Source organism: Vollenhovia emeryi, unplaced genomic scaffold (assembly GCF_000949405.1).
Source record: "Vollenhovia emeryi isolate VEMERY1.0 unplaced genomic scaffold, V.emery_V1.0 DF939146.1, whole genome shotgun sequence".
Lineage (NCBI taxonomy): Eukaryota > Metazoa > Arthropoda > Insecta > Hymenoptera > Formicidae > Vollenhovia > Vollenhovia emeryi.
In genome coordinates, this window is record NW_011967220.1 from 220,869 (window position 1) to 235,917 (window position 15,049).

The 15,049-nt window shown below is 48.4% G+C and overlaps 1 protein-coding gene across 3 annotated transcripts in view; it reads left to right on the forward strand.

The window, feature by feature from the left end:
• Positions 1 to 15,049, forward strand: part of LOC105566149 (titin) — a 44,042-nt gene that overhangs the window by 2,016 nt on the left and 26,977 nt on the right. Inside the window, exon 1 of one of the 3 annotated variants that reach the window (XM_012019924.1) lies at positions 33 to 457. The exons of 1 other annotated variant lie outside the window; for it this stretch is intronic. Coding sequence is in view for 1 of the 2 variants with exons in the window: in XM_012019923.1 (XP_011875313.1) it covers positions 698 to 732 (35 nt within the window). In the remaining variant the exon portion in view is untranslated. Of the gene's footprint in view, positions 1 to 32; positions 458 to 484; positions 733 to 15,049 lie in introns of those variants that run through there. One more of the 3 variants, XM_012019923.1, reaches the window with a different exon arrangement.

A 15,049-nucleotide genomic window follows, 5' to 3' on the forward strand; every position in this document is an offset into this window, starting at 1 on the left:
GTGGCGGCGGCGGCGCGGCTGCCAAGGTATTTAAGGTACCGTGAACCGGCGGCGCACGAGTAGTTCACTTCTGTTCGGTGTGGTGTTGCGGTGATTTTGAGGGACCAGCTAAAGAGGACGAGAGAGAGAGAGAGAGAGAGAGAGAGAGAGAGAGGGAGAGAGAGAAAGAGAGAAAGACACAGCGCGAGCAAGAGAAAGGGGGGTGAGAGAGAGACGAGAGAGTAAGCTCTTACGCTCGTACACGCTCGAGGGTGCGAGATAAGAGCTCGGGTTCCCTTTAAAAGACAATCGTCGCATCGCGGCTCCGGAGCGAGCAAGTAGTTTGCCGTAAACTTGCGGTAGATTCGCGTCCGACACGGTGCGAGATAACTAACTAAATCGACCGTGCATCGAGAGGGGATCACGTCGCCGCATCGAGCCGTCAGGGTCGTCCGCCGTCGACGACCGTGCTGGATAGGTAAGTGATCACGAAGAGTACTTAGTGCCGGTCTTCTACTCGGCCGGTCGCTGAGGGTGGATAAGTGATGAAGCGGCTTGGTCGCGCCTCCTTCAATTGACACCAAGTGATCAAGATCAGTGACTCGATTGCACGCGGCTGTGACGGGCCGCAATACCGACACGAGATCGTCGTGATCGTCGCCGACGTTGTCATCGCCGTGGATTTTACGGACTGTGATGATGTGCACCCACCAAGAGAATGTCCCGATCCTCAAGTGATTTCGAGAGGGAAAGGTGGGATTTAAAGATTTGTACGAAAATTCGGACGTTCCGTTTCGAGAGGGATATCCAGCAGTGAAGTAATTCTCTCTCGCACGGGGAATCTCACTTCGTGTCGCCGGTGATAAGAATCGAATAGATAATATAAGAATTCGTTTATCATGCGCGATTGATTTGTCATAGAAAACGCACGAATTTACGAGGATTGAGAAGCATCGCGCACTTTTTGACAGCGAAGTTTTAGATATTTACAGAATGTCATTTTTACTTAAAAAAAATATTTTCATTACTCTTGATGCAAATGTGGAATCGTAAAATTGCAATCAATTTTTTTTTAAATATTTCACGGTCGTTTCGTTTATATATAATCAGTGAGGAACGATCGACCACTTTTCTTAATAATTCGTGTAAATGGATTGTCGCGTATCGGCTCTCGGTTGAATAAGCAAAGATTAAGGAACACACAATCGCCGGAATAGTTTATAAAGTCGTGTGAAAACGAAACGAGAGTCAGGCCAAAAGGAGCGGGACGGTTCTGCCTAAATAATTGAAAGCGTTGTACAATAGATATGCATGTCTACTTGCAACCGGCGGAAGGTAGTCAGACGTGCACGAACGCTTGGTGCAATTAAGAGAAACAATATTTAAATACCAAGCCAAACAGCGGTGCTTGAATACCAAAGGCGGTTTTCAATCGACAGAATCTTGGGTGTCCGCGATGTCCGGAGGCTCGAGTACGGGATAGTCGCGAAACAGCGCGATGACAAACTCACAATCACGGACGTTAATACGTGCCCACACACGCAATCCGAGTAAATTATATTTCGTACAAAGTTTCATTGATCGGGACCGATCTCAAGGTTTCTGATAAAAATGTACAAAACCGCGCGGTAAAGTTTCGAGCCGAAAGATTCGACATTTTCTCGACACGCTGATCGAACTCCTCGCAGTGCGGCTCTGTGTCGGATCGAAAGTATATCGATTTTTTTTTAAACGACAACTATTCGAGGAGAATTTAAAACAGGCCGCGCGGTCCTACATAATGAGACACAGAAATGGGGATCGGAATAATGGCCCCGTGCGAGAGAGCGACACGGGAGCAGAGACGAAAAATGCAAACTAGAGGAAACCACGGGGGACCTCACCTTCCCCTCTTTGTATCCGTCGGAACGGGCTGCTCCGTTCCTTCCGACGATGACGGAGAGAGACACGCGTGAATAAACGGGACATTCCTGCGGTGGATCGAATTCTCCTCTCAATCTCGTGGAAACCATGGCGGCGACGACGACGACGATCACGGCGACGACAACCATCGGAAATGCTGCATGACGCGGCGCCTCGCGTTCTCGAGCACGTGCAACCGCTGTTGCTGTTACGTTCGCGGTCGATTGTTGCTATTTTCCTGACGGTGCGCCGCGGATCTCGTCGTTCGCGAGGCAATCTTGGCTCCGCGCAAAAACGAACGGTCGGGCAAATCCGTCACGGTCGACGTGCGTCCGATAGCTCGCCTATCGCGTAACGATCAACGGGCGTGATATATTAAATCGCCTTTCAACGGAAACGCGAGGTTTCCGATGAACAGTTAACTCTGCATATCGACCGTAATAACGCTGCGATCTTCGCAGCCGCGTGCGATGTTGCGTTCTAATACACAATAGTTAGGAGGCTTACTTATCCGCGTCGCTACCGTAACGTTCAACGTTGAAAGACATGTTTCCCTCACGATTTTCAGCCTCGCTCTTCACTTCTTAATATCTCATTTCTTCATGTACGACTAAATACCAACTGGAAGTACGTGTCGCGTTGTCTACGGCGCCGGCGTATGGAATTTCGCGAAAGGCTTTCTCCACGCTGCCCACGTTCGACGCTGCATTCAAGTCACTGAGCCGTCTAACTTAATCAATTCCTAAAAATAATTACTAAGGCCGGTATTCATAGTCCGTTCTTATATTTAATATCATCTTAAGTATACTCTTAATGTGTTTTCAACCAATCACAGAGCCGTATTAGCGTCTTAAGACAACACTTAAGATGATACTGAAATAAGAATCGACTATGAATACCGGCCTAAGTTGCCGAAAGAGTCAACGCCCAAGAGAGTTAGGACTGTAAGAAAAAGTGGATTCCGCAGAATCCACGCACGTGGAGAAATACCGGGAATACGCTGACAAAGTACTCATTATTGAACGTTAATTAGCAAGATCAACCTGTGTCTACAGCGATGCTCCCGCGCTTGTTAGGTAGAACGACGAAAATGACACGTGGTAATGGAGTGTAAATAAGAATCGTGTCTCGCGGCAGGCCTGCGATCTACGAAGGGCAATAACCGGAGAGAGAATCCGAAGTTTGTTGGTCCGCGGATAGAGCGTTCACAAGTCGCTGAATGATTATTTTGCGATCAGCCGGCACCGCTGTGCCGCGCAACTTCTCGATAGGACACTCGCTATTTCCTTCCCGCAACAGTACTGTTATCCACATACCCAATGCTTTGACTAGGATTTTGCCGGTGCAAACTTTTTTTTATATACATTTTCTCAATTCCAACACTAACGTCCGATTATTTGCAATTTATTCCGAGCGTCATTTTTTCGTCCGACGAGTCTCTCTTTTGGCTTTCCTCGCTTTTCATCCGCATTATATATTTATTCGTAAACAAAATCACCTTGCAAATCAAATAATAATTTGCGAAATGCATTTTGCAGTTTACGAAACGAATTACTGGTTGACGATTTTTTCGTCGGATTGGTATGAATAGAAGATCGTCAAATATCGAGTTTCCATAGAATGATTAAAAATGTCCCGTGAAATGTCGTACGTGTCTTCGTCAGGCCCGCTTTAGATTCTCGCTTGACCGAAAGCTTGAATCGCACGGATATTCATGAAACGGTAAAAACGAGAGAGGCGAACGGTATGTGTCGAAGCAACGTATTCGTCATGAGCACACGCTACAATAAGTTTCAAAAGGACAAGGCGCGTGTCGGATCGTCGCCGTCGTCGGACTTTGAATGACGGACGCTTCACGTGACTCTCAAAGCGATCGATCGCTGAGCGTATTGAGCCGATAATCTTCCCGATTAAACAGTGTTGCGGATAAAAAAAAGAGCGCAACAGCGGGAGACGCTTGGACGGCCGTCGGCCTCCAGTTATAAAAGAACAGCGCGTTACAAACAACGTGTATAAAAATAGTAGTACATCTATAGGCTCGCTCCTGTAGCGCGTGAAATGAGCTCGCGGATTCAATCGCACGCATCAATTCTTCGGTCACGTAGGACAATACCGTAGAAATCGGACGGTTTTGCTGAATTTAGCGATACTTGGGCAAATCGATCGCGAGTCCTGGGACGTTGACCCATCCGCGGGCGAGACGAAATAGAAACGCGCAAAAATATCATTTGGATGTTTGGATATCGTAAAGTGCACTCGGTGTGTAGCCCCGATCAATAAATCGAGTTGGACATTCGGTCGTGAAATATGGATGATAAATTATCGGCTTTCTGTTATCCGCGCAACGAGGTGTGACATTGCTCCAGACACGCAAGAATTTTGAGCATCACGTACGAGTGCCGTGCTCTATCGGCTGTCGCGGTATCATAGACGCGACAGAAATTTTCTGCTTCCTGTACGCCCGCGGCCGCCATTAAATATTATTACGCCAAGCACTCGTCCATTCTTCTCGGCGCTTATCAACGGTATTTCTCCTTTTTATTTCGCCCATTGACGTCCGAATGGTTTCTCCCTCGTCCGATCGAAATATCGCGAATGCGCGTCCGGCCGAGCACTTTTTATTCCGCGCGCGTACGACCGTTGTTCGATATCGAATGCGGTTTATGACTTCTGTCCGGTAACCAGTCATGTACTCGATAAAAATCGGCTACTCGGTCTCGGCGAGATCGGAGGGAATTTCAATGCGCGCACGAATCGCCTTCGCGCCACCTTGGAACTCGTCCCACGTATAATGCACGACCTCACAAACGGTTTTCAGAACGCTAATCGGCATATTGGCGCGGTTTCATTTCCCCGTTCATTCAATATTTTTTTTTTACGTTCCACGATTTTCCCAGGAATACGATAAAGTGTTAAGCGGTACGTATAATTAATGCTAGCTCGAGGAACACAATGCGAGATTACATTGTAATAAAATGAGGGAAACGAGAAGATTGTTGTGCAAACAAGTTATAATTTAAGCTGCTATCTTTTATAATAGTTTCATTATATAAAATCATTCTGCATGCTCTTTATGGAGAAAAAGTATGTAGAGTACATTACCGTAATGAAGTAATTATTTCTTAAAGAAGCAAACGCAAGATCCGCGAAGATAAGCGTCGTATAAAAGTGAAGAGTCGCGTCGCTGGGAAGGTCACGTACATTCGAATTCAGGTGGTCGGCAGTTTGAAACACTTTAGAAGTGCCTTTATTCCGGTACGAACGAAAATAAAGGTGACCCAATTTGCGTTGTGGGTTTTAGCTCTTTTTCTTCTTTTTTTCTTTTTGGCGAACCTGCACCGTTGGCCTAGTTCCACTAATAACGTAGGAGGTACCTGTCGGCCCGCGCGTCGGCCGACCGTCGGAATTGTCACCGGCAACTGGTCGGTGACCTGTCTGCGTCTCTCTCTTGTTCGCGACACGCGCCTCTCCGTTCCTTCTTCCGCGGCCTGTCCTTTCTCTTCGTGAATCAGCATGCAAACAGGGACAGGAACAGGTCGCGAATACGAGTGCACGCGACTCGCCGATGACTTATCCGCCAAATAATTCGTAACATCCGCGTCGACCTAGTAGCGATAAATTACGGGCGGGACGACGGCGCGGATAGACAGCGCGGGTATACTGTGCTACCGAGCATACTAACGAATACTATATAACCGTGAGATACGGGCCGATATACTATGTGGACCGTGTTAGCGGCCTAGCAGGTTGCCGTTGGTGTGTCTGCTCATATCGCGCACGATTACTCTCTCACGACTGTAGAGGTGGGTTAACGTCTGCCCGATATCGAGAATTAATCTCCATTGGTAATCGGTTTCTTGTACGGTAACGGTAAATTATCCGCCCGGGCACCCAGCCACCGCGCTCTCGCTGCGCTCACTGCTCTTCGTTATCGTCGCGCGATTTGTAATTAGCCGGTTGACTTTCCGCGCGACACGATCGTGCCGTCGCGATCGCGCGAATGTCCCGAAGAATCGCGAAAAATGGGGAAAAAAGCCCATGCAGATTTGACCGCTGAAAAAGTAGAGCGTGACTGTGACGCACGGGAAATCCCCGCGGCGCGCTGTCACTCCTAAACGCTCGTGGTCCTCGCCTACCCACAACTTCCTACGATTGTTGTCAGAATATTCGCACGATTATCCCTTGCGAGGCAACCGAGATAGATATCCCGGAGAGCGAGCTAATCGAAAATGATGTAACGCTCGGTCACGTTCTATTTTCTTCCCTAACAACTCGCCATTTATAGATTGAAAATGAGAAGATCATCAAGTTTGTCTCATCAAGTTTCAGGCCCGGTTTTTCATTTTCTGGCCGATCGTTGACCAGAGGTTAGTCGACTCTCTTCTCAGATAATAACATAGAAAAAGATGGAGAGTCGGCTGACTTCTGGTTGACCAGAAAATGAAAAGCCGGGCCTCAGAGGCATAAAATGTAGATAAAAGGACATCGTTCGCAGCTGAACTAAAGAGACGTAGCAAGCAATAATATTTTTTTCAATGACACAAACTGTAAACTCGCCGAAAAGCCGGTCGTCTAAAATGTCATTTGCGACTCTGGGTAATTTTCTTCTTTTTGTCGATTGTCATTATTGACACATCCCTCGTGATCTGACGAAGACGCCTGGGGCGCTGTCGCGCTTGGTGTCATTTGTCTTCGACGAAGGGGATGATTCTGCCGGCCTTCGCCGCAGAACCATCCCCTCGCTTTTAACTTTCTTCTGGACGGTCGCTCGTTCTCATGGAAAGAGGAACTGTCGCTTAACGAGCACAATCGTTAATCGTCCGCGTGTGGTATATAGGCGAAAGTCGCCCGACCGTGAAGAACGAACTCTGGAACTCGTGGCGTTGGTACCCTCGATCTATCTATTCTGGTACGCGACGAAGCCACGACCGTCGCTGCGCGTGACGGCCATTCCGAGATTAATAACGTCGAAGAATCTCACCTTCTCATTCTGCCTCTCATTGGCGAGTGGAGCCTCCACGCGGTTTCGCCGACTCCTTCGCCGCCGCGGCGGACAACGAAGGGAAGAGCAGAGGAAAAAAAAGAGGAAAGAGAGAAAAAAGAACGGGGAAAAGGGGGCAAGGAAAGAGAAGGGCGGGGAGGAAAGGAGAGGGAGCAACGGGAGGAAATGCCGGCCTAGTGGAACACGATCTTACCTTGATGAAGACCATTTACGGAGCCTTGTAATAAGATAGTAACAGACTGCGGCTCCTCCTCGATCGTTCTATCGCGAACGTATGAAGAATAGCAGCTCACCGTCTTCTCTCGTTTGCTCTTCCCTTCGTTTCCTTGTCCTCTGCCGCGCTACGCCGCGCTGCGCCGCGCTGCGCCGCGCGTCGACCCGTTCGCTCATTCTTTCTATCTCACTCGTTTTGCCCTATTTCGTTTCGTTTCGCTACATTTTCTAGCCTTTCCCCCGGTAGGGCCGCGTCCAGCTGACGGCCGCAGAGCGCGTAATGCCTGGCACTCGGTGGGGCTTCCACGGCTCTCGGATGGATATTGAAGTAGAAAGGTTCGCGAGAGTGGCTCTTCCGGGTTTCGCGCGGAGGGCGACGCGGAGGGCACGACTCCGAGATGCCGAACCGCATCGCGTCGAACCGAACGTTGCTATGATATCAGTGTAACTGGTCCGTTTTCAATTGCAGGCACGCACTCAGTAATCGTAGGTACATATCACTGCAATGATCCCTCGTAATAATTGAGGATCATTGAGGATGTACCTAGCGATTGCTCGAGGTTGCGGCATTAGACCGTCCGGTCTTCTGAGATATCGACAATCGTCATAAGGATATGAATTCCACAATGATCGTTAAATCATCCGGGATGTATCTCTAGCAACGATAACTATCAAGCGTACTCTCCATCATTTTTACGAGATATGGGATTTAATCTTCTTCGTGATTAGCATATTGATTAGTTAAGCGAGCACGGTAGCATCAGTGGGACAAGGACTAATCGGGATAAAACCGTCCGTCACGAAGCGTCCGTGCTACTTCGCGCCGCGGCTTAACGACGTGTCGTTTCGTGGGTGTCCCCGGCGGCGATTATCGTCGTTCCAAGGCTGACAACGTACGAGCCTCGTCGACAGGATTTGTCGTCCCGCGAGCCCGCCTCGGAGCCGTGGGCCCGCAACCGGCGGCCAGAAGTCGGCGGAGATCGTATCTCGCGTCTACACCGGGTAAGACAACTCCACTGGCAACTGGCGCTGGACGGCTGCTCCTCGTGGTCCCGCGTGGTCTCGCATCCGGTTCGCCATCGTTATATTATTTCCCGTGCGCCTTGTCCCGCGGACAAGAAGGGTGATCTTTACTGGCGTGTAGCCGGGTGCACTGGCAGCCTCTCTAGTGCACTATTTATTTATACAGAGAAGCGAAGGTGATCCCCTGCACCTGGGCATAGGTCACAGTGACGTTCCGTTGTGTGCCTCGAGCACGAGCCGAGCACGGTCGTCACGCTCTTTTACTTCATCGATCCTTCGACACCTGAGGCCGCATACGTGATTGTACCTCTGATACGATCGAGAGCTTGATTCGCAAATCTCTTGTGAAGCTCATTTTTAATTAGTCTCGATTTTACACATTGGCAGCAAATGCTCTCTCGCTCTCGCGAGCTTTGCCTGCGCTTACGCTGCCCTTGCAAAATAATCACTTACCACGGTAAGATAAATTTGATTTTAGATTTGATCTTGGAGGGGAATCGATATAAAATAATATCTCCAAGAGTAATTAAATCTCCCGTTACGTGGCCAGAGATTGACGTTTTAGAAAAGTCAGTAAAAGTCGCGGCACACGTTCCCCGGGCTTTTGCACACACACACGCTCGTGAGCGCTTCCTAGAAGTTAAGAATCGTTCAGCGATCGTCCTGCACTTCCTTGTACTGGTTTCCTAGTCGGGACGTCGTGTCGGTCGATCTGGAAACCTCGTATAAGAAATCACTATCGTGACTCGCTAAGGTCATCGGCTTTACTTCGGTAAAGCCCAGGCAGGCACAGATGCGCATGTCTCCTCCTGGCAGAGAATAGAATCACCGTTTCTTCAAACGCGCCTCCTGCCCTCGCGCTGTCCCGTCATTATAGTTCCTTCACCTCGGCATTACGTGGAAATCTGCAGGCCGAGGTCGCCCCCCCCCCCGTAAGATTTTCCGAATCATTTACCGTGAAAATAGTATTCGACAAATTTGTAATTATAACGTTCTCGTAAAGCTCTCGCTGAAAGCTTGACGAGAACCATTGAGCGAGGTCCACGCGTCGCTCTGGAGTCGCGCGCTGCTAGTATACCATTCTTACTTTATTGAGTAAAGCAAAGTAGGTGAGCGAGAAGGATTTCGTGTGCGAGCCTGGATAGCTCACGACAGTTGGAAGAGCACTCGCCCGGCAAGCGGTAGGTCCCACGTTCGAATCCTGGTCTAATCCTAACCCGTTATTTCTCTCGCCGAAAATGAATAAGCGGCGCGTTTTAGTACCTTGCCGCCCCGAAGATACACCCCTATTTATTACTATGGAGGCACGCTTTATCAAATGCTCCGCATCTGCAATCGGAAGGGATAAGGAAAAGACGGGAGACGTTTGTACCGGCAATGTGAATACACGTCCACCGTGCGGCTGAAATCCGAAAGACTTTCCCATGGCACATCGGTGTTTGCCCAACGTCGATTCCCCGCTAAGTGGCGTCGCACCCCGACTTGTTAAAGGACTCGGCTTTTCCGGTTCATACGGTACACGACGCTCCGCGCTGCCGCGTCGCGTCGCGTCGCGTCGCGTCGCGCCGCGCCCAAAGCAAACTCGGCTGTGTTTCAGGGATTCCGTATAAACGGTAAGGCAAACAGCGATGAACGCCTTGCGCCAGCGATGAACACCAACGTGGAGAGTTTCCCGATGTGTGCACAGGCACATCGCGGACGAAGGAAAAGACTCCTGCTCCCACGCGCGGCAACTCGTTCACCGTCGTCCGCTCGTCGCGGGGAAGACACGCTGTTATGACTGCCATTATTATTGTAATTACTTCAGAACCCCCTATATACACGCAATGCACCGCGGCGTATTTGCATGAAATTCTGTGCTTCTGCTGGGCGTAACCGGCACGCCGAGATAGGCTGTGTTTAAGGGAGGGATGGGAGGTTCGCGTATATCTTAAAGGCTGCCGCGTCAACGACGGCGAATTCTACGCGAGATGCAACCAGATTTCCAGATCTGCGTCTGACAATATTTATTATGCGCTCGAATAATATGCCGGATAACAGCCGATAAGCTATGGGATTAGCTAAGACGGGAGCCCATGAATTTGCTCGTCTAGAAAATTATCACGGTAATAACCATAGGCGCGTCCGGTACGCGGGCCGCTTTTACTATTTTCTTGAGAATTATGGGACGCGATCCACGGAGCCCGTATGCCTCGCATCGCGACGTTATCGACATCTCCTGATAATTATTACACCGTACGGGAGAGACATGTTTATGTCACGTCGGCTCATTATATTTGGCAATTATTTGCCACATAAATCAAGAGGTCTACGTACGCGGCCAGCAATTTCCGCATTCGATCCCGCGGCGCGAGCGTGTCGGCAAATATTTGCGATTACTTACCTCGCCGGTCATTCGCGCTTCGTGTTCCTCTGGTGCCTTTTCTGCTTGGTCCTCCCACTATGACTTCGCTGAGATTCGAGAAGGTACTCGCGAGTCGAGTATTTGGTCCCGGAATGGGCCTCAATTATTCTATTCTGTCCTCATTGGGACCTCGGAGTCGGCTCGAAACTTCAACTTGACACGCAGATGAGTAAAAAATTGTGTTTAACCTCATTCCAACTCTCAAAGAGAGTGTAATAAAATATTTCACCCTCTTTGAAACCTCTTAGGCCGAGGAGGATCCACTGGAACCTCTGTCGATTACACTCGCATTGGCCTCTTTGCTGCTGAAAGGGAAATAGCGACTCTTTTCAGGCCTACCCGAGGTCACAAATTCAATATATTTTCTCCGACACGAAGACCTTAGTTCTACCTCGTTGCTCCCAATTCGAAAATTACACGAGGCTAAACTGAGGCCGAAATATTCGACTCGGCGAGTGCCACGAGATAACGTTCTGAAATCGTCAAGGGCTGAACGCGCTCGACAATCGTACAAGTTTACCATTCCTGCACGCGCGGTGTAATGTTACGATCGAAGCAACACCCGGGGAAGAAAAAGTTCATTTTACGCACAACATAACGTATTTATGAGTGAAATGATAGAGCGCTTAGAAAAGGAATTCTCTCTTCCGGAGTGCACATTCGATCGCATACGTCCGTACGCGTCACCCAATCTAGAAGAATGACGACGGCGAATTCCAACGACAGCCCTATTTACATACATTTGATACGTTTTATTTCTGCCCGCGAGACAATTATCATACCACTTTGCCGCGCCGCGCGCTATTCGGAGCGACTCGCGATCGCGCCGTGGCCAGACCTCTCGCGGCGGAGCCTTCTCGTTTGATAGGTGCGAAATGATGCCTAACCACAGAGAAGCTAATATCAGCGATGGATTGATGGTAGCGTTGGGCGGCCAGGCGATGAAAGCTCGCGCGCCCGGCGAGCGAGAGCGGTTCGCCGTGATGCGTTAGAATACCGAGCAGCCGCGACGGCGGCGTCGGCATCTCCCGCCTGGATACGCCAAAGGACGGGGAATGTCGGTACCGCTAGTTTGCATAATAATTAATCACCGGTGCTCCTCATAACGGGCGATTTCCGCCGCTCCTTGAGATTGTAGCTAGGCTACGGCAACCAATAATATCGCGGCGGCGGCGGCGGCGGCGGCGGTGGCGGATAGCGGACAAACCGGCTCTTAGCGAAAACGCGAACAACGGAGGAAGGAAGAGAGATGTATCGACAGCCGGTGCGGGAATAATCAAGCATTAACCAGTACATCCGCGCGGCGTTCGATTAGGCTCGAGGATGATCCCCGTCACCTCTGAAAGGAAATCGGCGGACGATTAACAGAACGGAAAGCTAGCGGGCACGCAACGTCTCGCGCGGAATCGCGCTCCCTTTATTCGCCAAGCGTGCTCGGGCACGTTGGATTTCTCCTGGGAGGAATAAGAATGGCAGTGAGAAAGGGGGTACCCAGCTCGCTCTTTCGCGCCCCAGGCTCCAAATGTATATGTTGTATTAACGCAGCTCATTGAGCTACCACGCCTTCGTTTGGTGTCAGAGTCAGATCCGGAGCATTGTTTCCTCGTCGGTCCTCAGGAGGGATTCCACATCGCATCCACCGCGCGATATATCACTCGTTTATCGCTATCGGGACGCCACTCGATACAACGAGCGTAAAATAGAATACGTGGGATTAATCGTGTTTCATTCCGCCCGGGGGGGGGGGGGGGGGTTACTGTTAGCAGGATGTACTGGTTCCTCCGTCGGCGATATTACATATACGTTTGATTAAACGGCCACGATTATGTTCCTACGATAATTAAGCGTGTACCGTTGTTGTTCGGAATCTCAGATCGAAGATATTGTTCTGCCGTAATCGCGATGGCGCATTACATATTCATCGATGCCGTAACGCGTGCTCGTTGAAATTTCGCTCACGATCGAGGGATGCGCAAGAAAATAAAAAGACCGTGACGCGACGTAGCCGGTCGGACGGTATCCAAAGTTGCAAAAAGATTCTAATCGAGATTCACCGCGTCGGAATTTTTGACTGAGCCCATTAAATCGCGCGCCCTTCCAAGAATCTATCAACTCATTGGTCCAGCCCAACGGCCATTATCGCGAGAGCATCATCCTGAATTATGCGCCTTGCGGACGAGTATGAGATACTGCTTGTTGAGGGAAGGGTGTGCGTAATTGATGGGCTTTAATGGGCTGAAGATTATAACGTGCCGTGTTTTAATTACCGTGATCGTAGCATGTCTTCCTGTTATTATGCTGCCTGATATGAACTGGCGCGATCGAGCGCACCCTAAACTTTGTGATTACTCCGCGACGATCTTCCTGCCAATAAATGTGACGGCGACACCATTCTGCTCGCCGCGATCTTCGATTAACGATTACTCTCTCTCCACGGTAATAATTTACCGCGCGCATCGGCTCTCAATCTCGCGCGGACTTCTTGCGTGGTAATCCATGGTTAACGTTCTTCTCATCGACATAATTGCCTTGCCGAGACGAAAGTGGGAGACTAATAATTCATATTCTTAAACACTATTTTATTGTATATACGAGTATATACTCGTACAGTACCGGCCAAAAGTGTATCGCCTTAAGTTTTTTGAATATAACTTTCGTCGAAGTGCATCGAGTGTGCTCAAAATTTTAATGTGATATAATTTTTACCGATACTGTATATACATATTTTTTATTTATCGTGTGTTAAGAGAAGTCGTTCGTCCAGGCTCTGTACGCCTGCATATATCTCCGACATACATCGGAGAAGAGAAAAATTAATGAAGGTGTAATCTCATCTTCCTCGTTCGTCCGTCATGCTTCCGAGTTTCTTAGTTGATACGACATTTTTTCATTGTTTAAAGAAGTAACATAAAAAATTTGAATTCTAGTTGTAACTTTTTCATCGTGACAACATGTATCTATTTAATAGAAATAATTTAAATGTAATTATAATTGGCATTACGTACAAAATGAGTTCAATAGGCTCAGATAATATTTTAAATGCTACGCAACTATTTTTGCGGAAACAACATTTAGCAAAGGAGCACGTGTAACGAAAATGCGGCACAAGAATGGGCGCTACATGCCGGACAAAACAGCCACTTATGGATTATCCGTGAAGAAGTCGTTGCATTCCCGAGGCCTTCTTCGTGTTTACACGAGCGTGGCATTTCTCGCTGGAAACTTGCCGCTTGCTCCGTGGGTTTGCTCTCAAAGGGCCCGTTCGTGAGTAAATGACGCGACGAACAGGGAAAGACTATCAACATGGAAAAGGAAGCAGCATCGTCGTAAAATCATTTGTCAATAATTGAGAAGAGAAGGACAGGATATTAACCTTTGTAAATTTAGTGTCATCTTTAATGTCAGTAATGTTTCAAAATGAAAAATATGAAAAATTACGCTGAAAGTCAGTTAAAGTCACGCGGGACACAACGTGACGAAATGAAAACGAGGAGCTCTGAAATGGATGAGAGTTTAAATACCGCGGAAAGGGAAAACAAAATAAGAGGTAAAACGGAAGTTGCTTAGCTGCGCGTGAGTTTTTCAGAATGAGGGGGAAAACGAAGAGCGGACCGTGTAAGTACGTCGGTTTCGTATCAACTAAGAAACTCGGAAGCATGACGGACGAACGAGGAAGATGAGATTACACCTTCATTAATTTTTCTCTTCTCCGATGTATGTCGGAGATATATGCAGGCGTACAGAGCCTGGACGAACGTAAAGAATTGCAAGTAACTTGCAGCCGAGTTATGTGCGCGGTATTAATATCTAGTTAATTGCGTAGTGGCGAGAGGCGTATCTTACGCTGGCGAGAGTAAATATAAAGCTATGCAATATTCTGAGGTATTTAAAAGAGAGCATGTTTAGAGTTCGCGTTCCGCGGGCATCGCGGTTCGATTGCATATAATTAACGTACTTTATCAAGATCAGTAATTCTATTAGCGGAATTTTATGATCAAGCTAAACGTCTCGTTCTTGTATTAATCTTACGATTTGTGACGATGTCTGCACGGAGAGAATTTCCTCTTAAAAGTTATCCTGAAAATCGCGTAATCGTCGGACAACGTGGCATTAGAAAACTCTCATAAAGTTCTTCAAAACGCCATGTTGTCCCACGATTGCACGATTTTCAGAATAAATTTTAAGAGAAAATTCTCCCCGTGTACTAAGCCAAGCTGTCACGATGTCACGATAAAAAAAATGTATATATACATATGTATATGCGCTTATTAGCTGTGCATTTGACGGGAATGAAGAGAAAAGGCAGAAAAAAGAGAAATGAGGAAGATGCGCATCTCGTGAGGTTGTAGGCGAGGAAGATGCGTCCTTCTATGAGATATTACGATATCGATGAAGGGGCGTATCTTGCGATAATGCGCGTTATTACGTGCTGCCGAGCGAACCAGCAATCGATGGAACGACCGATCGATCGATCGAGGGGACGTTTCAATCGCGACCAGCGGATGATAGGCGTACCTGTGCTTTGT